This window comes from Leptonychotes weddellii, chromosome 13 (assembly GCF_054177405.1).
Source record: "Leptonychotes weddellii isolate Sample4059 chromosome 13, ASM5417740v2, whole genome shotgun sequence".
NCBI lineage: Eukaryota > Metazoa > Chordata > Mammalia > Carnivora > Phocidae > Leptonychotes > Leptonychotes weddellii.
In genome coordinates, this window is record NC_138381.1 from 18,042,543 (window position 1) to 18,066,016 (window position 23,474).

Sequence of the window (23,474 nt, forward strand, 5' to 3'; positions counted from 1 at the left end):
TTTTTGGGGATGTTTTTGAAGCAGAGTGTAAAAGGGAAAGGGAGTTTTGGAGTTTGTTTTTACTCACAATAATTGTATTGATACTGTATTTACAAGTTATTTTGGAATGCTACCCTCTCGTTTTTATTTCTAGAAATCCTTCATTTGCATGAATTATTTCTTGAGTTATTTTTATAGTAAAGATGGCTCTAGGGACCTCTTCTCCCTCTGGCTTATTCCTTTGGGAGAACATTTTTAAAAGTACTCTTATTATACCTGTTAAGATTTGAGACCCTGGCTGCGCTATTATTTGTTGCTTTTTTTTTTTTTCTGTTTCCTGTTTTGCACATGTTAATTCCTGTGGGTATTTTCTTTTTTAAGTGATGAGATTTTCACTGTCCAGCAGCAAACCACATTTACTGGAGTTATTGAACTCTGAAATAAGAAACCTGTGGGTGATCAGTTTTACCCTCCCCAGAAACTCTTGCTTCAGTCAATGGGAGTTACAGCCCCATGACTGAGAATTTTAAAGTAGTTTCACTAAAATATCCCAAGGTCTCCTTTCAGGTATTGCAACAAAATCAACATTAGTTTGGGGCCAGTGAAGCCAGGGTTCCTGGCAGTGTTCTTATCCAGTTGTTTCTCATATTTCCCTTGTAAACTTTCCCATTGGTTGGGGTCTGTGGAGAGATTTCAGTGGCTGGCTGGGGGAAATGTTTGGAAGAACATTTGCGTATCAAAGCAGCCTAAATATTTGCAAAAATGTTTGCTTGAGAAGAAAAGAAGAATCCACTTAGGATTAGGAAGTAACTTGCTAAAACATTTTAAAAGCATTTGTCATTTACCCAAGTATATTATTCATGAAGGAAGGTCTAGCCTGAATTTCAGGGGTCACCCCAGAATTTGTATGTTTAAACAGCAGATGAGATAATAAATGTTTTGGTGTTATGATTAAGGTCTGTACCTATATGTGGCATAAAAATGCAAAAAAAAAAAAAACCAAACAAACAAACCAAAAAACAAGAAGAAAAAGAGACACAAATACATTTAAAAATTAATTGGTTTTTATTTAGTGAACCCATAATACAAAAGGTGCAGAGAAGGGCCTCATGAAATGATAGAATTGAATGGCTATTGAACAGCTAGCTCTAACCTCATTTTTTCCCCTATTATGTATTTTTCCCCCATAAAACACAACTGTATAGCTATGATATGACGTTCGGTTCTGTTGGAGTTCACAGATTTTCTCTCAATAGTAATGATTTGAATGGCAGATCTTTCTCCTTTTTTTTTTTCTTGGTAAAGAGTATCCTGTGGGCATTTTTGTGTTCAAATTATTAAAGTTTTAACTGCATTTCACTTTTGGTTTGGAAACAGTACATATAAAACTCAGTGCAGGCCAATTTTTCCAATTTGTTAACAATGTAGGAGTTGAGCGTTGACAATTACTGTACTTAAAAGCCCCTCAGATCAGGTGTTATTTTACCATCTGGACATTTTAATTAGTAATAAAAATGTGGGTCTGGATACACAGAAATAGGATCTACAGTACACAACGGCCCAATGCACTCTGTTGGTGCTGAGGCATACATGGCTACATCTTGCAAGTGTGTGTATGTGTGTGAGTGTGTTCATACGTAATTGTGTGTTGAGTAGGTGATCATTCCTCCTAGAAAACCCAGGCATAGGATCCTGATGCCTTTTTCAAATGGGGCATTATTGTAATACCAGAATATTTGGCTACTTTTCCTCAATATGAAATAAAAATATATAATATATACTTGCATTCCCAAGTAACACTTGCTTAAATCTTTTTAATACTCATACTTCATGAAGTATATGATATGGCATGGTGATAAAATGCTGACATCAGAAGTAGGCTTGGTCAGATTTGGCTCCATTGCATAGCTGTGTGCCCTAAGGCAAATACATTAACCTCTCTGAATCTCCTTTTTTCTTACATATTGAATGAAAGTATTAATGATAATAGTTATGATACCTACCTAGCAGGATTATGATGAAGCTTATGTCAAAGCACTTGATAAAAACAAAGAGCTATAACAATTGATTTTAGTGCAAATGACCAATTCATAATCCACATGCCATCTTCATAACTCAGCGAACTGTCTCATGTTCAAAAACAAGAGAGCTGCAAATATGAGATTATATTAGATTATTAACAAATACTAACTTTGGGACCACCAGAAAATGTGTTACTAATTTTACACGTGAAGAAAAATGACCCATTTTTATAAAGTATCTGGATATGCTCTTTGAAATAATGTTATTCTTAATTAAGGCAGAAGTGGGTGCATTGGAGGGAAATAGTGACCCTCTGGAGAAATGGAGAGTGAAAATAGTTTAGGGAAATTAGTCTTAGCGTCTTCTCTTTTGGAAAGATGCATACGTGTTTCTCTCAATCGTCATGAATTTCATGTTTGCAAACCAGTGTGAGTACTTGAACGATAATTGTTATTGTTTAGAAGAACCTACCCATTCTAATTTGTATATATGTATGCCTATATACATATATAAATACCAAATTATATAAAAATTTCCTTAAGAATGTGTTATCCCCAGGAACTGAAGGTGTAAGCTTACTATTAGACACTAGATCAGCTGCATTTGGACACTTCTCTAGAAAGCGTGTTCAGTTTTTAGTGTATGTCCAGTTCTCTTCTTGAGAATTCTTCAGGAGAAATAAGAACATTTGTTTTCTTTACTTTAAAAGAGTGACATAATGAATGGTGGTATACGCAGTGTAATGATACTATTTTGGTCATCTCATGTTCCTCTCCTTTAATGTAATACATGCACACCTTGCTCATAGTCCAGATATTATTTACATGACGTTGTTTCTAACAACCAGTATTTATTACCATGGACCACCTGGTTTTAAGGAATGTCTTAGAGAGCTTATAAGACTTGTCTCTGAGGCATGGTATTAGCAATGCAGAGTTCCTTTCTGGTGGCCTGCTAAGAGCTAAATTCAACTGAGGAAGTCTTCGGTGAATTTGTTAATCTGATAACTATTAAGTAAACCATGGAAGAAACAGGGACATACCAGTTATGTCTATATGGCTTTTAAGATTTTTTTAGACTTAAGAATGGAAACCGAATTACATTAATGTCCTATCAGTTTCACTCAAATGTCCCAATCTGATGACCAATTTCATTTGCATATTCTAGTCTGGTGAACAGATAGAGCCCACTTATTATTTGTCTTGAAATTTTTTTAAATGAGGCTACAGGTCGTCCTCTTTGAAACTCCATTTGATAAAAAGAGCCATGTGTACCTTAGCCTTTAGATTTCAGTACCCACAGTCACAAGACGGAAAAGATATTGTGGAACTTCTTTAGAAATTGTCTCATAAAAGGGATTCAGTTAAAAATTGGGGGGGCAGCATTTAAAATTTAATAAAAAAAAAGTAATTCAAAGTAAAGTCTGTAGCCAAACTCCTTAATTGTGATGCATTTGCCGAGTTCCCCTCTCCCATCGTCGGGCCTGCTCTCGTGCCATATGGCCTACCATGGAACATTTAACTTGTCAGATATAATGGATTGTCCTGGAAGCAGATTTTTGCTTTGAGCACTCGGCTCCTTTCTTGCATCTCACTCTCAGCTCCAGGCTGCAGGATGAAGGATTGTGGTGGAAATGCAAAGAAGAGACACACAGTTGATTCCCCTTAAGAGAGTGACCTATATGTCACAAAATTTTACCCACGTAAAGAGGCATTATCCCTGTCACTGGCCTTAGCAGGCTGCATGTCAAAATCGTTTAAATTTGCCTGGACTTAACAGATTGTGCAAACATTTCAGAATCGAGTGCTTAGGAATAATAAAACATCGTCATTTTAACTTATGCAGAAATGGTGTAGGCACATCAGCCGAAAGATGAGTATTATTTATCATGACCTACATGTAACCTAAACCACCTGGTTTGTAGATGCTGTAAATTAAGTTCAACTCTCAAATCTACCGAGAATGCTTAAGGAAAAAAAAAATCACCTTATGAAGATGTTACATGGCTTCATTGTTTGTTTGGTGAGGAGATGTGAGGTTGAAATGATCATTTAGGTGGATGGACAAGTGGCTGTTAATTATCCTACCAAGCTTTCCATCTTGAAACTTAAATGCACACCTTCCATTTATTTCAGTCTATTCGAAATTAGACATTGAACATTCTATGGATTATTTCATTTTTATATGTAAATGTAAAAGTATAGTATTTGATGTCGATTTTAATTTGGTGCTTTCATGAGGTAATTCATTTTTTTTTTCAAGTCGTGATATTGTTTCTGAAATCACAAGCTTAGAAAACTCTAGGAGGAGTTTGTGGCTTTTGCATTTATAGGAAAACTTCCTTAAAAGAATAAACAGTGCCCTTTCTATACGTACATGTTCATACATAGCTGTCAGGTATTCCTCTAGTAAAATCTGCTGTAACCCCAAATATTATACATTTTTTAAAAGATTTTATTTATTCATTTGAGAGAGAGAGAAAGCACAAGCAGGGGGAGCAGCGGAGGGAGGGGGAGAAGCAGGCTCCCCGCTGAGCAGGGAGCCCAATGCGGGACTCGATCCCAGGACTCTGGGATCATGACCTGAGCTAAAGGCAGATGCTTAACCGACTGAGCCACCCAGGTGCCCCTGTAACCCTAAATACTATAATACAGAGACCCAAATAATCAATCAAGCACAAACAAGTGGAAAAATAAGTAACTTATGTATCTCATTTAACCATAAAATGATACATATTTTTGATTGCTCCAGGGTTACAAAAATTCATTAGTATATTTGTATATGACACATGGAAATATACTAAAAGAGACTCTATTTACAAAAGTTAATTTAATATACTCACCAAAACAAGTGTTTGTGTGTTAGAAATTAAATATATATATTATTCCACAAATTCATGTATTATAGATAATTCTTAATATAGAACTATAAAAAACTGCAGTGACCTTGAAAACTGATATAACAACACTTCCATACAAAGAATTGTATCTTTTTAATGGACAACTTCCCATGAAGCAGCTAAGAAATCTGCTAAAGTCAGCATTTAATAATAAAGTGTACTTGTGTATATTTCCCACTGATCCTAAAGTGAGCACACTTGTTTCATTAATGCCACTGACGGGATGATTCTTTCTCCCCCCTTCTCCCCCACTCCCTGTATTCAAATTTTGGTCAGGCTTAGTGCTAAGTGAGTTTGGGTGGTGCCTGGCCACAGCCAGCTCTTGTCGGGGCATGTGCGCCCTCTGCTGGCTGCTCAGATTGGAATCGACTGGTGTGAGGGGTTCTTCATTTCTTTCACTTTCCAGGGTTGGGTTTTTTTGGTGTGTTTTGTTTTTGCATTTTTATAAAAATAATCATATATTTGTAGTGATTATAAAGTTGTAGGTTAATACTGAGAATGACAGCTAATTTGTTTCCGTTGAAAATAAATTTTGGGGGTTTGTTTGATTGATTTTGCTAAATAGACTCCTGATAGTTCAAATAACATGTAGAGTATATACCAGTCTTGAATTTTTAAGTGGTTGATTTCATCTTACCATTGATTGTATTTTCATTGCTTTCATAGTTTCTCCTGGTCTGATTACACTTAAGAAGAATTCTTGTTGGGACTAAGTTGGGAATGGACTTCAAAAAGAAAAATCATTGAAATTTTGCCATATGACTCTTTGTAGGTAATGGATGTGGCAGATAATCCCTAGGAGAAAACTCTCTCATAGCATCAAGAGTTGTCACTTGTCTTGTGGAGGAAAATGACTATCTATTAACATCGCAATGTTTTATAAAGGCATTTTTGGCTTCCTTGCAGACCAAATGAAGCTATCCTCCCGGGCAGACATTGAGAATGGTAGTTTAAGTGGAACCTCTTTTTGTTTGGTTTTGCTTCTTTTGGTTATTGTTTGTAGAGTGTGAGATGTTAAAGGAGCAAATCACCGATGGTCCCTTTTGTCTTGTATTGTAAATTTCTCTGATTTGTAAGCAAATGACTTCAAAATATCCCAGCCAGCTCCCTAAAATATGGACTGATCAAAGAGTTTAGAGTTAAGGAAGGGGGAAAATGTCATCTAAGTTTTTTCCAGTTTCCTGTCTTTCCAATTTTAGGAAGTTGGAAAGTTACCTTAAATTTTGTTTTGAATAAATGATACAAGTATCTCTGATTTATTTAATATGTCAAGTAACTATGAACTGCTTTCTAACAAATATCAAGTTGCCCCTAACTGAGTTATAATGGCATCTTGCATGGAATCTCAAATACACATCTCTGCTGTTTCCATCTATTATCATGATGAGGTTCTATTAGGCATTCTCCTCCTCTGTGCTTTTCAGTACACCCATTCACCTCTTACTGATGTACATTGTTGGGTTTGCTCCCTTGCATTTCAACCGTCTAAATCCTTACCTCTTGAGAACAGTGTCCACTGTTGATGTACCAGCAGCCAACACGGGGTACACAGAGGCACCAACAAATATTTATTTCCGTAGTTCATGTTTTTTGGACCTCTTTTACAACTATTCAGATGATCATTTTTGCAAGTTTCCGAACTGAAAATTGCTGTCTGTAAACATCTATTCCTTGTAATGTACTTTATTTTTCTTGCCTATTTTGCTCATATGAGGTCAGTATTCTGACTACTCCCCTTGTCCTTCCTCCCTTCTTCTCCTTGACCATCCTTTCCACGGCCTCTCCTCTTCCTTCCTGTGCCCCCCGCCTTCCTCTCTTGTTGTAGTCATGCCCATGTATTCAGTCATTGGGAGGCTTTCCTTAAACATCATAGTGTGGGACTCAGTGGCTCGTGTAATTTTATCTGTGAACCATCATCTTCCTTTAGCTGTGACTCGTGTCACAGGGGAGTTGGACTCTGAGGAGTTTGGTCCTGTTTGCCTTCCACTTTGGTTGTGGTGGGCCTGATCTCTTAAAGTTGATCAGGTTCAAGAATTAGCAGTCTTCTCATTCTTTGTCTGCTCTATGGATGCTTTGAAATGTATTTTGAATTTTGGGCTATTCCCACCCCCCCCCCCAGCTTCTCAGTGATGGATGTTTAGGGAATAGAGACCAATTGTAATTCAGTGCTAAGGCTGAAGAAATGGTCATCTAATATATTGGTTGTCTTACATATATAAATGAATGACACTTGCATTATCTTCTGTCTGGGGTTTAAAATGGGGGCATCTGGCTGGCTCAGTAGGAAGAGCGTGCAACTTTTGATCTTAGGGTCGAGAGTTTGAGCCCCACGTTGGGTATAGGGATTACTTAAATGAAAAGCACTTAAAAAATTTTTAAATGTTACTTATGTATATTTGTATATATATAAGTATAATGCTTGTTTATATTATACACATGTCTAAACTATATTTAAATCTTCATGAGATTCCCATCCGTCTTACTTTTGTTCAGTCTTGAGTATCATATCAAATGTACTTGTGGTTTCTTTGAGAGATGATACTTGTTATATTTTTGTTAGTTGTAAACTTAGCTTGAAAACTGAGGCCATTGCCTACATGCCATGATGCTAAAATATGTAATTTTCCTTTATGGATCCTATAACAAACATAATACTAAAACGTTTCCTCTGTTTGCTGTCCCACTGTGGCTTACTCAGAGTCTGGTCAGTATTATTTTTTACATATAATACTAGTAAGACTCTGTTAGAACATCAGCTCAATGGGCAGCAAATAATTTATTGTTAAAAGTGATTTTTATGGTGAAACGTAGCTCTAGATTTTCTTAAATTTTGCTGATAAATTAAAAATTAGCCAGGCAGCAGAGTCTTTATTCATATGATCTTTCTACTGCCTCTGACCAGAAATGTCATGGATCTCCTCCAGGGGAATCAAAGGACCACATTTTCTCCCTTTGTATGGACTGTCTTCAGTAGAGCATGGAAGGGTAAATACATGGGCCGAAGGGCCCTTTTAAAAACTATGTTCACTAGAGGTTGACCGTGGAGTATATAGGCGATTTCTGTCTTGGGATAGAATGGGGAAAGGGATAGTTGCAGAGCAGTGGCCAGTGGGTCTGGTAGAAGAGGAGCGACCTTTTACCTCTGGAACTCTCATGTCTGGGAATTCTGTCATTTATTAGGGGAATGAAAATACTTGGTAATGGGAGACTAATTTCTTTGAAACAATCAGTCTTCATTAGTGGAGATGAACAAATTTAAAGGCCAAGTATGCTGACAGAAAAAGGTTTCTGAAATAGAACTCAGAAGGGGCCTTGGAGATCAACAATTATTTGTTTTTAAAAATCCATTTAAATGGGTTGGATTGGGTAGTAATCTATTTTTTTCGTTGTTGTTGCTATCCACCAGGCCACCAGGTTTATTGGAGTTCCATCTGATGTAACCTTAGAGGCTATGCCTGTCACTTAAATTGGTTACTGTTATCCCTGGCTTGTTGAACTAACCAGTAGAATTTTATTAAAAAAAACAACAACAACAACATTAGAATGCCAGATCCTACTCCACTGAATGCAAATACCCTGGGGTAAAGAAGCCAGGAATCTGTTGTAAGAAGCATCTCCCTAACCGGTCTCATGACCATCAAGGTTTCTTAGCCACAGAACAGAATTTGAGGGATTGCTTTTCTCCACACCCATCCTGTGTCTTCCTTTCCTCCTACAAACCTAGCGAAAATATTTCTCTCCGCTTGCTTTGATGCCTTTAGTGTATATTGCAAGATTGACCTTTCTTTGTTTTTATATAAAAACTATTATGTTTCTTCAAATAAAAAATAAGCTTTCAAATGCTTATGTTGTTTCTTCAGAGGGCACACAAGTCCTTAATTGCTGTGGTTTGATTATAGCCAGTCATCACGCACAAACTGTGATAACAATGTGAAACAGGGTCGGCAGAACTATTAAGATCTTATTCATATAAAGCCAGTGGTAAGTTACTCATTAGAAGTAAGTCGAGTGATTTCGGGGTTGCCCTTAGTCCTTCAGGTCTCCAGGGGACCCTTGTACAAATTGCTGATTCAGAAAATCATTATTCTGGTGACTGAAGTGGCACTTTAGTGGCCTTAAAGAGTTATTTGACACACCTCCCCAAACAGCTAAGTTATCCCCGTGATTATGTTGATTAATTGCACACTCTGTGGAATTAGCGTTATTTTCAATGAAAGATTTTCCTGCATTTGGAAAATAAAGCATAAAATTCGTGTGCTTTAATTTGATAATGTGTGCACTTCTCCTGAGCATGACACCGAGTGAGGGGAATATTTTGGCTGTTGTCTAGGGCATGTGGCATAATCTAAGGCGTACTTTTTTATTTTGCATTTAGAAAGTACTTTTTGATGTACCAGAGGATGGTCACTCAAAACGCCCATCATTTCTAACCTTTTTATCCATTCCTTTATGCCTTACAAACTGAGTTAAAATGATGTGAAGGGGGAGGGGTTGTGGTGCACATTGGGAAGAAGACAAGTGGAATCATCTTTGTTACCAGACTAGATATGGACATTACATTTTGAACACTCCAAAAAGAGTCTAAAGGGGCTTTGGTCCTGGAATTGGAAGTTTATATTCTAGCTTCATCTCTTGATAACCTGTATAACTTCTTCTACTCCTATAAGTCAGTTGTTCTTTCTTCATTATAGTGACCTCATTTATAAAAATAGAGCTTAAAATGCCCACTTAAGGAGTTCTTAGGGTGTGTTGTCTTAAATATGTAAGTTAAATTCCTTTGCATACCATACAGTGCTTTACAAATGTGAATGCTTTAAGGAAAATTCAGTATAGATTCTGCACCATAGGCAGTCCCCCAAAGGGAAGAGTTCTGGTGGTGGTGCCTCAGGATAGTCGGCATATCTGGAATTTTAGTCCACCCACTGTTTTGAAGGCAGCACAGTGTCTAGACGAGATGAGGTGAATCAGTGACAAAATGCAGCCAAAACTCATAATTTTCCAGGATCAGAGCTATAGATCATCACTGAGTATTCTATTTTTATGGCTTAAGCACATCAGTGAAAGAGAAGACTGATGCTAGTCTTTTCTGGGGAGATGGCTAGCTCCCTATTTCCCATTATCCTTTGCTACAAACTATGCGCCTACTCACATTTCCCCCCGCTTTTCTTTCTGGTCTCAATTTAGGAAGAAGGGGAGGAAGAGAATTTTCTAGGCTGTGGAATGACTAGTTTATCTGCTGGAATTGAGTTGTAATTCTTTTAGCATAAAATTTATTAAATTTGGATTTTTGAATGCCTATGGATTGAAGACCGAGTTGTCCTGGTACAGCAAGATTCTGTAGGAGAGAACCAATGCTCTTTGAATTGTAGAAATCAGAAGAATAAGGTCAACTTCTGATTTCTTGCAAAGGTAGGCTCTCACCACCAAACAAGGATCTGGGGCAAAGTTGACCAGCTAGTCAGAATAACAAAGGTGTATCTACAAAGAAACATCATCAATAATGAACAATAACTTTAGATCAATTTAATTAAAATAAAACATGATTACATTATTTGAAACAAGCTTACATTATTTGTTTCACAGGAAATTACAAACATATATTAACCTAATACATTCTTAGTGGTAGGGTTTTTTGGTTTTTGTTTTTTGTTTTTAAATAATAGTAGCTCCTGAAGTTCCTCATGACTTATATTAAGAGACAAAAAGATATGGGGTAGGTATGTGTATTCACATAAGTTTAGGAAAGATAGTATAAAGCTAAATTAAATGTCTTCACTGCAGGACTTGTCAGGGGCTTTAATATGTTAAGATATAATGTACATTTCTTCTGAGGGAGGGATATAGATAGAGTGTAACATTTCCTAGGCCCTTTAAATTAGCCTTCCTTTTGTTTTGGGGAGCCTGTTGTGGGGTTATTATTTCAGAGAAGACCCTTGTGAGCGATGCTGCTTTGTCCCATATTATAATGATATTTTTTCTTCCACTCTTCTCTGTGCATCTTAATACGAAGTCATACTCTTCACACAGGGAATGTGTAGAGATGCAGCCCACTGCCATGTTCTTGTTGATTAGTTGCGTCAAGTTAACGTGGAGATGGCTGCAGCTTACTGTACGACGTCATGGGTTTTGGTGTACATCATTTGCATAGCTCTAAAGTACCAAGAGACCTTTTAGGGATAAAACACCATGTAAATGTAAATTATCACCACCTATAAGACACTTTCATTAATTTCATATCAAATTCATGAGTGTTTTGAGCTCTGGGATTTGAGTCTTCAGTATTGGGCTTCTTGCTTATTTATAGATTTTTTTTTTCCAGCATTTAAATACCAGCAGCACAGAGTAGTGCTAAGATCACAGCCTTTGGAATCAAAGTGCCAGGGTTTGAATCCTGGTTAGGTCACACGCTGCCTGTGTAGTCTTGGGCAATTTTCTGTATCTCAGTTTCCTCATCTACAAAATGGGTGTTTATATTACCTGCCTCCCAGGGTTGTTGTGCAGATTGAATAAATCAGTCTACACAAGCCCTTTGCATAATGGGCAACAATACATGGCCAGGACTCAGCTATTCTTATTTGGGCAAAGGAGGGAAAAGTGAGCATGGGAAAGACGAAAGGACTATAAATAATAACCTCATGTGTATTTTCAGAACCACCAAATATTTCAGTCATTATTTAATAAATAGTCTTTTCAGTATGCAGAATCATCATCACTATCATCATCATAATCACAATACTCATTAATAGGGTAACCAGGGATGGGTTGGGGTTAGGGACAGGGACAGAGATTTATTCTGATCCGAACATGGTTATGAGTTCCTAGTCTGATGCCAGGGAACAAAAGGCTCATTCTTCAGTCCCCAGAATGAGGATTAACAGGGAAGCAGCCTTGCCTGGTTTGTCCTGAAGCATCAGATAAGTTTTCATTAAGGCTTTTCATGGGATGATATGTTCCCTTGGTACAGGTGCCTCTTTTTCAGGGGTGGGTGAGATACCTACCATTTATATATAATTTTAAAAGTGACCTTTTAAGAATGAAAGGCTAGAAACCCAAACATGACCTTGTTATCACCCTGCTGGTCAACCACCAGCACGGTCTTCTATGTCACAGCTTATCTGCAGAAATCATAGTATCAGTAAGTTGTTCTTGTTTGTTTCCATGTGCATTAGAACTGTTCAGGTGTAGTCATCGACCAGAGCTGATACTTCTTGGATGTATCCCTGTGAATGAATGGGTTTATGAGATCATTTTTCTCTTCAAGTAATATTTTCATTCTCATCCGCTTCCCTGGGCATTCTCTTACAATAGGATAACATGGATATACTGAAAGAAAAAATTAGAAGGCAAATAGTAAATGATACAAGAATATAAAAGTACTAAATTTGGAATTATATAGACATTTCTTAACAACACTGCCCCCAAACAAAAAACATTCCCCCCCACTTCTCCTTCCCGGGGCAGCAAGATAAAGGATTACTGACTAGATCAACAAAAATCTAAAAAAAAATTGGAAGCAGCTCATATTTTCTGCTTAGATTAGTTTTTCAAAGGCAACAGAAGAGGGAAGGGAATCCTTTATTGATTATCAGTTGTGGCCATTTTTAATAGTCAAATTTAAACATAGGTTTTTAGCAGCTGATGGGCTCGATTTGGTCAAAACACGTGTTGACTTTCTGGGTTGTTTGCTTACTGTAGATGCTGACTTGTTCTGGAGAAGGGGCTGCGTGTTGATCTCCTTTGTCTCCAGAAGGATTGATTGACGGAAGTTGTGTCTGCTCATTTACAGCGTTTTTCTTGCTTAATTTAAAAAATTGTGACATAGTATTACATGTTCCTTGTATACATCATTTTTGCAGAAGAAAGTTGTTTAGCCAATATGTCGACTTAGTTTATATGAAATCGTCTCTATAGCTTTCATTCAGCCTTCAATGTGCTCCATTAGGTCATATCATTCACTTCATGCAAGGCAAATCATCACCAGCAGCAAAATTTAACATTTGGTCCTTTTAGGTATAAAAATGAATCAAATGCCTGACAAGATTGGTTTCTGGTATGTATTTCAGAATCCCCCCCACACACCCCTTTATGGGCATACAACAAAGGTTACTAACGGGTACTTTTAGTTTCTAAAATATGGACAACAGTAGTCCATGCAGTAAAAGACTTGAGCGATTAATGCTACCCTTATGCCTCTTTTGAGTAGTTTTAGCCACGGGGCTTGGCACCGCCACCATCGTCTTTGTGCCAAAAAATATCCGCAGCGGCTGTCGCATTCTAGTACTGGAGGGTCGTCTCGAAAATTCCGCAGTGAACACGCCGGGTTTGTTCATCACTGCTATCTCTTTTAAATATTGGGAAAATGGGGTTTTTCGCTCTTTCAAAGCTCCGTTGCGGTTGTGGGGATGGGGGGAGGTGGGTGTCGAAGAATGGAAAAAGGAGGAAAGAAGCTGTCCGCGCCAGCCAGTTGGTCTAAGTGACAAAAATCCACGCCTGACATAGAGTAAACGCAGATATTGAGGGGCTTTTGTGTTCAGGAGCACAGATAGTCACTTAAGAATCCTCCCCAAACATGTTATCAGTGCTCTTGAACATTTTATTATCTGAAACAAATGTTTCAGGGAATTTTAAGCAGAAAACCGACATCAAAACCATAGCTAATTTTTAATGGGCAGTTTACACAAAAGATACACGTGTGTGTGTGTGTGTGTGTTTTAGAAACTGAGATGTCATTGTAAAATGGCTGTGGTTTGCCATTAGCAAACGATGGGAATGGGTCTCATATGTTTGAGAAGGTGTTTGGGTTTATCCACAGTCCCTGATTATTTTGCTCCCAAACAGGGGTTTGGGCTCTGAGGGCAGATTTATAGTTGAATTTGGAAACAAAAAGATGTAATAAAGTTAAAGGCTTACACTATCAGAATGAAATGTGTTCGCTCAGGATCTCTGGAGCGATCTATTTGATGGTAAAAGTGGATGCTACAGATGAAATCTTTACAAGGAGCATAATCCTAAAAAAAAAAAAAAAAAAAAAAAAACCCTAAAAAAAAGTGCACCTCCCAGCCTCCTGCTGGCTGCGTTGCCTCTTCGGTACCTCGCAGACTTCGACAGAGTCCTGGACGGGTGCCCATTGATGTCATGGAAACACTCAAATTACTGAGAATGATTCATGTCTATGCTGGTCTCTTATCCTCCCCCACACAAACAGGAGTAGATTTTTAACCCTGACAACTTGTAATTTGCAGTGGGTTTATTTTTGTATCTGGATAAATATTTTTTAACAAGCAAAATTAAGATTAAGCAGTCTGTATCTGATATGATAGTAAAGAATGCCGGGTCTATGTAGCCAAGGGTACTTTGGGGACTCTGTGTGGCGTGAATTCATATTCTCTTCTTTCCCTTCCTTCCTACCCCTTTGCTCTTTTCATTCCACTTCTTCTCTCTTGATTTCTCTCCTTTCTCTCCCATTTATTTTCATTCATATTCTCTCTCTCTTTTTCTCTCTCCCTTATTATTTGCACTGACCTTCTAGCTTTAAAATAATGGGAGGAATAGCCCCAACTTATATATATGAATTGAGACAAATCCTGGTAGGAAAATGCATCTTTCCAGGTCTATGTGCTGGTGTCGGGTTGGGAAATAATGCCAGGTGGTGAGATTCTATAGGGGATAGCTTCAGTAAGTCCTTCTAGAGAAAAAAATAGATAACCTTCTTCCTTCTTACTGTATTTTGCAATCCAGTTTTTGGAAATTACCCAAACAGGACACTAGATGTTCAATTTCCTAGGAAGTCAGAGTAAATTCTGCTTTATCCATCTATCTTTCTGTCTGTCTGCCTGCCTCCCTACCTCTCCACTGCTTTTCTGGCAGTTAAAAAAGTGAACATGATGTCAAAGGGAACTATGTGGTAGTTGTATTAAAGCTTTTTGGATGCAAGAACTTGAGGAAGGACGTACATCATTTGATAGCTCATAAAGGTCAAGTTTCTCTCTTAGTAATATTTAGAAAGGGAAGTTAAAGGGTATAAGGAGCCTACATTGGACTTACACAGAAGAGTAAATATGTGTATATGACCATTTATGCTTCTGAAACGGGTAAATGCGTCTTTGCTTTAATGTAAAATCCTCATACAATGAAAGTTATTCTCTTAGATCTTTCAAGACTGACAGTCTATGAGATGGTATCCTGTTTCATTGGAATTGAAACTGATATGAGCATTGATTTTCTACTTTGCACTGAACACTATACCAGAAATGGGGGAGCAGGGGGGAGTGTTTTCTTAAACCCAAGATTCACTGAAGCCAGTAGAAAAGTTAATACTGAGGGAGAGAGGGTTAATTTTAAGATTCAGGTTTGGCTTTCTTTGAAAATCACCTTCCATTTTATGTATACAGTGACTTCAATACCAGGTACACTTTTGACAAGATAGAAGATTTATTAAAGATCCGTTCTTTGTGTGGTGTCAGGAAGGTAGACTCTAATAGCATTGTCATTGAACCAAAAGATAAAAAATGACTGCCGTTACTTTTAACATTTATTTTAAGTGGAGTGGAGGGAGGAAAACTTGGGGGTCATAAACTTTAGAAGGATTTCAATTCCCTCTCTCAGAATACTAGTTTTGAATCTTCCCATTGGAAAGAAGAAGAGTAGAGTCTTGAGTAAAGTGCTACGTCCCTCTCAGCTCTAGTCTTGAAGAGGGAAGTATCCCCTCCATCTTGGGTGGGGTGGGGTGGGGTTTGTCTTCTGGGTACTTGGTCATGCCACTAGTCCTTTTTGATGTCCTAGTATGGATCAATTTTCTATAACAACTCTTCACATGTCACTAAATTCTACTGCTTAGATCTCTTGTAATGTGGCTTCATTGTCTCCCTTACAGATTATTATGGCTAAACATACTTCTAAAAAAAAACCAAAAACAAATGAGCAGCTTTGATTTTATCCTTAGATGTGGCCAAATAGCACCTGAGGCTCTATATATCTCTGTAGAGCCATCTACAGATAAAAACTGAGTTGTTAGCATTGGCACGAGACATGGACAGTCCATTATTCCTTGTTCCACTGGGTCCATTGGTAGAGTCTGAACTTGGGTTGAGAGGGGACGATTTTGCAAAAGCCCCCTTTCCCCAATGTAAATTCTATCATCGTCTTGATCATGATGGGGTGTACCCCTGGGAAAGGGAGTTTAAAAAAAGAGAGAGAGAGTGTCTCAGAATTTTGAGTAGTTTCTTTGCTATTTTCACCATCTGGAGAGCCTTGATTGATTAGCTTTGGCCTCACCATTAAGTGTCAATATAATCAATGGGAATTACTAGACTAGGGTCATTACATGGATAATTTGCCTGCTGTGTAAATAAAAATGAAATTGTTTAAATTTTGCGAGAGAAAGAAAGTGAAAATAAGGGCTGACAATTTGTTTGTTAGAGAAAGTGGAGGCCATTGGAATGACAGTTTTTGGAAGTGTGGAGCAGTTTGGCTAAGAATAGGAATGAAGGATATTTTTTTTCCAGTTTATCATAGCCAGAGTGAGGAAGTGCTATTCCCTCTCTTGCTTGCATACATTGACAGTAGTGCCTACTTTACGTATGTAAACATCGGGGAAGAGAAGTAGATGTCTGTTACCTGGAGATTTTTTTTTTTTTTTTAAGGAAAAGCATAATTTACACTTTTTTTGTTGTTTCTCTTGGCAGGTAAAACAGAAAGGGGCTCATACTCATCTTATGGGAGAGAATCAAACTTACAGGGTTGCCACCAGGTAAGTGAGAATCTTGCTTGGGGAAGGGTTGAAAAGAATGAGCCTGGTAAATTGGTTTGTTTTGTAAATTAGGTGATGCATTTTTGAGTATGGCACTAAGATGCACCGAAAGTCTGCCGATGCCTCTCTCTTTTAGAAAGTAATGAAATAGCACAGAGCTTGGAAGTAATCAACCCCTCGTTCTCTGTTTCACAGAGATGGCTACCGTATCACAACTGCCTTCACTGGTTTGTTTTTCTTTTTTAATCCATCAGTCGGTACCCGTGGCACTGTTTGCCAACTAGCAATGTCGGTTAAAGTGGTTCTATCAAAAGAGTTTATTTGCAATTAAGAACTTAAGAATTTCTTACACTAGAAATACTTCGTGCAGCCATGTGTCAGACCCTGGGTTCAGGTGGTTATTGCCCTAAATTATAGTTTTCATAGGGGCTGGATGATGTTGTGTGAAAACAGGGTTGTATTGAGGGATAAAAATGTCTGTGAAAATATGATTTGTTGTCCCTTTTTGTTTCTGAATTGTTTTTGGCTGGAAGTCAAGGCCAGCAGGCTAACAGCAAAGCCGTCTCAAGGGAAGCATGCGTGAGCTAGAAAAATAAGAGTACTTTAATTAAATAATAAAATGCCAGTGTAATACAAAGGTACAGCATGTGTGTGTTTGTGTCTCTGTGTGCTCTGCATTTGCATACTCTGCACTCTCCAGAGAAAGCTAAGTTCTAAAAATACTATCCATCACCAAAAGTATAAGCTTTGTTTTAGGACAACCGAGTTTGTATAAATGCTTTCTTTTTAACTTCAGATTCGGTATTAATCGTATGTTTAAAAATCTTTTATTTTGCTTAGGATTTGGACTTTCTTTTTTGTAAGTGCATGGGTTTCTTACTTGGGAGAACTCTTGATAGAATTTAATAATCCTCTCTCAGATTCAAAGCTTTCTACTGTTTCATTCCTCACCCAAACTGAATATACATTCTTCTTATGCTCTCGAACCAGCTCACCCTCCTATTTTCTTTAATGATATGGGGGGAAAAAAATCGATTTTGAAATTTTGAAACAACCTGTTTCATATATCCTGGAAAATGTAAGCAGACAGTTTTAGCAATTAAACAGAGCCTGTGAAGGATGTCACCTTTATGTATCAGTCATATGTCACTAGAGGTGGAATTCTGGTGGAGGTTTATTTTTTTTTATCCTCCCCCCCCCCCCCGGATATATTTGCATTTTTAAAATTGCCTCCTCTGGCCCAGCCACCCCTTCAGTCCTATTCGGCATCTGAAAGCTTGGTTGCAATGAGGTGAACCAGTGCTTGGTTAAGAGCTCCTGACACACAGGCTGCACAGTACAGTTCATAGCAGTTTGTTTGGAAAGAATTCTGCAGGAAAGAAATTTACAGCCATTCCAGCACAACGGAAACATCTTTGGAATGTGAGTGCAAATGTTCGGGGCAGATAGCTTGGGCGACAAGCCTCTTAGTGCCGAGTCTCTAGTGTAAAGCTCCCAATTCCTGCAGAAGAGCCGGTTCCTGTGTATCTGGTTTCTGAGGGTCAAGGCAGAGGTCGTCAGAGTTTTGGGGAGAAGAAAGTTGACAACATCCTTCCTTTTTGCAGATGGTCATGGCAGAGGTCTCTGTTTTCGCTGGGCCTCTTTTTCTGGTCAATGAGAGAATAGGCTTCCTCGCCCCTGTATCCTTTCTTACTAATAGGAATTGGCGTGATTCCTCACAGACACAAAGATTTCCTCTGCTGAGTAAGCGCGAGGCCCCTTAACTTGTTAAAGCATCATCCAGACCGTGTGAGTCTGTCTGTGTATGTGCAGGGACGCAGACCCTCCCTCGGTTTGTGGGAAATACTTCCCTCGGGTGAAACTGAAGTTATTTTTTTGGCAAACACAAGGTGAGAAGTGGAAGGGGGCAGAGGGTGGAGTAGAGGTGGATGGACTGGTGTGTGATGGCTGAATTTCTGGGCCTTGGGAGGCTCATTTTGAGACATTCGTGGCCAGGAAAATTCTGTTGTGTATCGGAGTATGACTGCATATGCTTTTCTTAAAAAGTCTTCATAATGTAGCTGTGGAGTGTGGAGATTTCTCTCTCTCTTATTTCTGCTTCATGGTTGTGAGTCTTGCAAGAACCGACTGTCTCTGTGCTTAGCATGGTCTCAGCAGTATCCATAAACAGTGTGATCATGTAAGGATAAATAAAAGAGCAAAATTTCGGAAATTCCCTGATTGAGAAAATAGGGGCTGGAGAGGAAAAGTGCCCATATAATGAATTTCTGCTTTCCGTGAAATTTGAGAATAGAGCAGACCATAGTGTGTCTTCCAGTGAATGTTTCTCTTGTGCCGAATTGCTTTTGGGATATCCCTGTCTCCAACACCAGCCATGCAAACCAAAAAGAGAGGCAAAGTCGCGGGTATCTTGGGCTTCAAGTCTAAGTAGCAGATCACAGCTGAAATGATTCCCCACTGTGTGGCAAGGTGAGTGCTCTCCTGGAGAGGATGCTTTTGTTTCTCCTGTTTACTACATTCTAGAGATGCTGGGTGGAAATCCTTTGGACGATCTGCCCTGAGGAGTTCCAAAAGCAGCTTTATCTGTCGTATTATAACAATGTATCCTGTGGACTTAGAGGGATGAGCACTGTTACATGTGAAGATGCTTATTCCAGTCCCAATAGCCTTTTGTTTGAGAAATAGTGGTGATAAGCAACAGGTAGCAAAACGCTGTCCTGGAGAAATAAATTATTATTCTGAAATGTATGTTATTTCAGAAATGCATCAGGTTAAATATATATATGTGTGTGTGTGTGTGTGTGTATACATATATATATATATACACATATATATATTATTTATATATATCCATTATGTTTCTCTTGAGGATTTAACACTAATAGTGATAGACACGTGGCTTTTTAAAAAGCAGATATTTTAACCAAACAACAAAAGCTGGCAGGTTCTTTATTAAGTTGTTTTCATTATAAATAGTAATGGGACAATATGAATTCATTAATGCATTTCCATGTAAAATTATCAGAAATAAACATGGTAACTTTTTCAGACTTTTGAAATTGTATAGAAAAAGAACCAATAGACAAAGCAAAGCGGCCAAGTGGACTTTTTTTTTTAGTTCTCACTAAATATGGCAAAACTAATTTAAATCAAATTGGGGTACGGAAATCACACCCAAGCTTAAAATGTTCTTGCCAAATTGCAACCTCATACTACTTTTACTGGCAGAGAAAATAAAATTTATAATGGAAAGTCTGACAGAAATGAAAATGAGCGGAAATAAAGTTTTTTGCAAGATGATCCAACCTTAATACGATAACCAATAGCTAATACCTAATGGGCATCACTGCAGATGACAAAAGGAAAAAAATGTCATTTGCTTTTGGCCTCTTTTGCTGCTTTGAAGAGGATGTTTGGCGATTGCAAACTTTTTTATCTTGCCGAGATCTTCTGTTTTTGAATGAGATGTTGATGTCAACACAAATGATTGTTATTAAGGCAGAAGTTTTCCCCTTAAATGGAAGTTCAGGATTGATTATCAGGAATTGTTTGTCTTTTCTTTTTTTGGGATATAGCCCAGGTCTAAAGCAGTGGTTTCATTATTAGTATCTCCTGGGCAAGGTGTGTGGGTTGTATGTGTGGGGGCATGGGGGGGGGTTGGCGCGTGGGTGTGTGTGTACTATATGGAAGACTGGGCCCTGTCTGAGACCAATTAAATTAGAATCTTACGAGTTGGGCCTTTGCTTTTCTGACAATTCCCCCGGTGATTGTTCTGTGCAACTAGGTTTGATGATTTCCTAGTATGGTCTATAGGACTATACTCTATTTTAAAGACGTGTCCAAAAGTTGGTATGGCCACTGACCTTGAAAAAGCTTTTAGACTTCTTGCCTTAATTTGGTTATTCAAGACATGGAAATATACTGCCTATGTACTTGATTGAGAAGGCAGTGAATATTTAGTGATTTACTGAAAATCAGGAGGATGCCTTGAAGTCTTTGCACAGAATTCTGCAACTGAATGTCCCAGCCCATATCTTGTTTTCTCTTGTGAAGTCCAAGGCTTTAACCTCATCCACATTCTTTCTCTTTCTCAGCAAGTAATCAAATAGGACTATGCTGATAAAGTTATTTGATGTTGAGATCTTAAAACTGACGGGATTTAAGAATTAGGCTTAATCTCAGATACTTTTGTTAAATTCCAGAAACTTTGAAACTGTACAGAAAATGGATCTTCTCTATATGAAATGGGATTTGCTCATAAACCTTGTTGTTTTGGGTTCAAAACATTATAGTTGGTTCTAAAATGAATGACACATTGAAGAATTGATTTTTTTCTTTTAATTATTTTTATTTTTAATATACAAAGAATTACAAGTGACTTAATTCTAAAACTTTGGGCTCCTTTAACTTTTCCTTATCTAAAGTCAAAATGGAGAGGATATAAGCAAAGAAGGCATGAAATCCTTTGTCCCTTCTTAAGAAAATGGCTACTTAGGTCTTGTGGAAGCAGAACTACATCTTTTTTTTTTTTTTTTTTTTTAATTTGACATTACACTTTGTTCACGGTGGACGTTGGGTCAGTCTTGGTCCAGTGCATCCTTCCTAGGACCTACTTCCATCCACGTATTATGTCTATGTCCCACCTTAGCACTTCGGGTCTCCTTCATAGTGCCTCTTGAATTTGCCATTACTTATGTTTGTTGAATGCTGGTTTCCACCAAGATTCTGTAGACTCCTACAGGGCAGGGACCTCATCGGCTTTATCTTGCTATGTGTACTCTGTGCCTAGCAGGGTGAGGATTGTGATACCGTAATGCCTGTTTCCCCCGCATCACATTTAGGAATCATTTTGAGAGAGCAAAGTCTGAAAATGGCAATGTATGAGAACCATAGATTTAGCACAGTTTTCATACCTGCAAAAATGAGAAAATCATATTCTCTCAATGCAAGTCCTATGGAAGTCTGCCCTTCTACTGTGCTGTGCAGGCCCTGGAAGGACACAGAGGTCATCCAATGGAGCGTCACTCGTCCCTCACCTTCAGGGCGCTGACTGCCAGCCTGGTGGTGGTCTCACTGTTCGAGGCCTGAACGTTCGGAAAGGAAGTGACGAGGGAATTCTATGTTCTGGGTTTCTGCTGGGCACGTGATTGGAACCAAAGGTCAGAATCCAGCCCCATCCTTTCTGAGTGTGCCGGGGAGGACAGTGAGACAGAGTATTTAAAATCATGACGACTTCAGACCTCACAGGGCCTGAGTTTGCTGCGTATATGCATTGTGACTCTGCCCCAAGCAGCATTTCAGGCACCAGCTTGTTTGTTTTGGGGGCATTGCTGTGGGCCAACCTCTCACCCAACTGCCACCCCAACGCTCGCCGAAGGGGACAATGGAACCATTCTTTCCTTGTATTGGTAAATAGATATTTATTGGCCCTCTAGTGATCTGTTAGGTACTAAGAAGAAAAACAAAGGGAAGCTGTTGCATACTTTCCCTTCAACGCCCCCACTAGCAGCTTTCTGGATATCAGCAGAGACAATCAAGCTCCATTTATTTAATTAACAAATGTTATAGAAATCTTATATAGTATAAATTTTCAAATACTCAGAAAAGTTGAAAAAAATAATAAAGTGCCATATACTCACCACTTAAACCGTTGTTAATATTTGTTATATTTGCTTCATGTGTGTATAAATACATATACACATTTTTCAGTGAACCATTTTTAAGTGACAGACCTAATCAGATTTCACCCCTAGATTTTTCAGCATGTGTCTTTTAAAATTATAAACACTTAGCCATTGAAATGAAATACTATTATCACCCCCAAAGAAAATAACAATAGCTTCCTAATCTAATACCCTATCTGTATTCAGATTTCTTAAATTGTATCCCCCATGAAAATGTCCTCAATAGCTTTTTTTTTTCTGTCATTGCATTTATGCATGGTATTTGGTTTCTGTGTCTCTTTATGATTTCTTTTAAACTAGAGCAATTCCTGTAATTTTTTAAAAAATGATATTTACTTTAAAGAAATCAAGCCAGTTGTCTTAAAAAATATTCTCCCATCTCGAATTGTCAGATTATTTCTTTGTGGTGCTGTTTAATTTGTTAAATTAGGTCGAAAGGTTTCTTCATATAGATGTTGCCCATTTTTGGCCTGAGTATGTCACATGATGCTATGTCCTTCATATTGCTTTCCATCTGGAGGCATATAATGTCAAGATATGTTGCTATTGATGATGCTAACTTTAATCACTTGGTGAAAGTGGAGACCCCCAGATCTTTCTATTGTAAAGAAACCTTTCCCTTTTTACAATCAGTAAACAATCTTTGTGTTGATACATTAGCACTGGGCAAATATCCCAGTTCCTCAATAGTCTTTGACCTGATGGTTTTAGCATACATTGATGATGCTTCCCTGTACTAGAGGTTTTTGAACTAGTGATTTTTTTTTTTAAAAAGCTCCATCAGTCCATCTCCATTTATAGCTGACATTCTTCTGTAAAAAGCTTCCTTTCATTGTTCATATTTTAGCACTGGTAATTTAAGTATTTCATACATATCCAAATAGATGTTAATAATGCTTGTATTAAATATGGTACTGGAGGGTACTGGAAGCATTAAAGCATTCTTCAAATCTCGTAAGGTATATTGATAAAAGAACAGTTATAGCTCAGGCTAAAGGTCAGAAAAGCTTTAATTGCAGGGGAAGGAGGTAATTATAGGTATGTTTCCTTGCAAACTGAACTCTAGTATACTTCTGCTGAAATTTGAGAACTTATGACAATCTGTATCCCTAGTTGTTAGATTAATCTTTTCCTAAGCACT

The 23,474-nt window shown here is 38.0% G+C and overlaps 1 protein-coding gene across 41 annotated transcripts in view; it reads left to right on the forward strand.

Moving 5' to 3' along the window:
• Positions 1-23,474, forward strand: part of TCF4 (transcription factor 4) — a 353,993-nt gene that overhangs the window by 159,928 nt on the left and 170,591 nt on the right. For 36 of the 41 annotated variants that reach the window (XM_081801147.1, XM_081801151.1, XM_081801164.1 and 33 more), the window contains one exon: positions 16,585-16,649. In XM_081801147.1, coding sequence (XP_081657273.1) covers positions 16,585-16,649 — 65 coding nt within the window. Of the gene's footprint in view, positions 1-16,584; positions 16,650-18,051; positions 18,072-18,262; positions 18,539-18,598; positions 19,119-23,474 lie in introns of those variants that run through there. The other 5 variants (XM_081801173.1, XM_081801168.1, XM_081801174.1 and 2 more) reach the window with 4 other exon arrangements.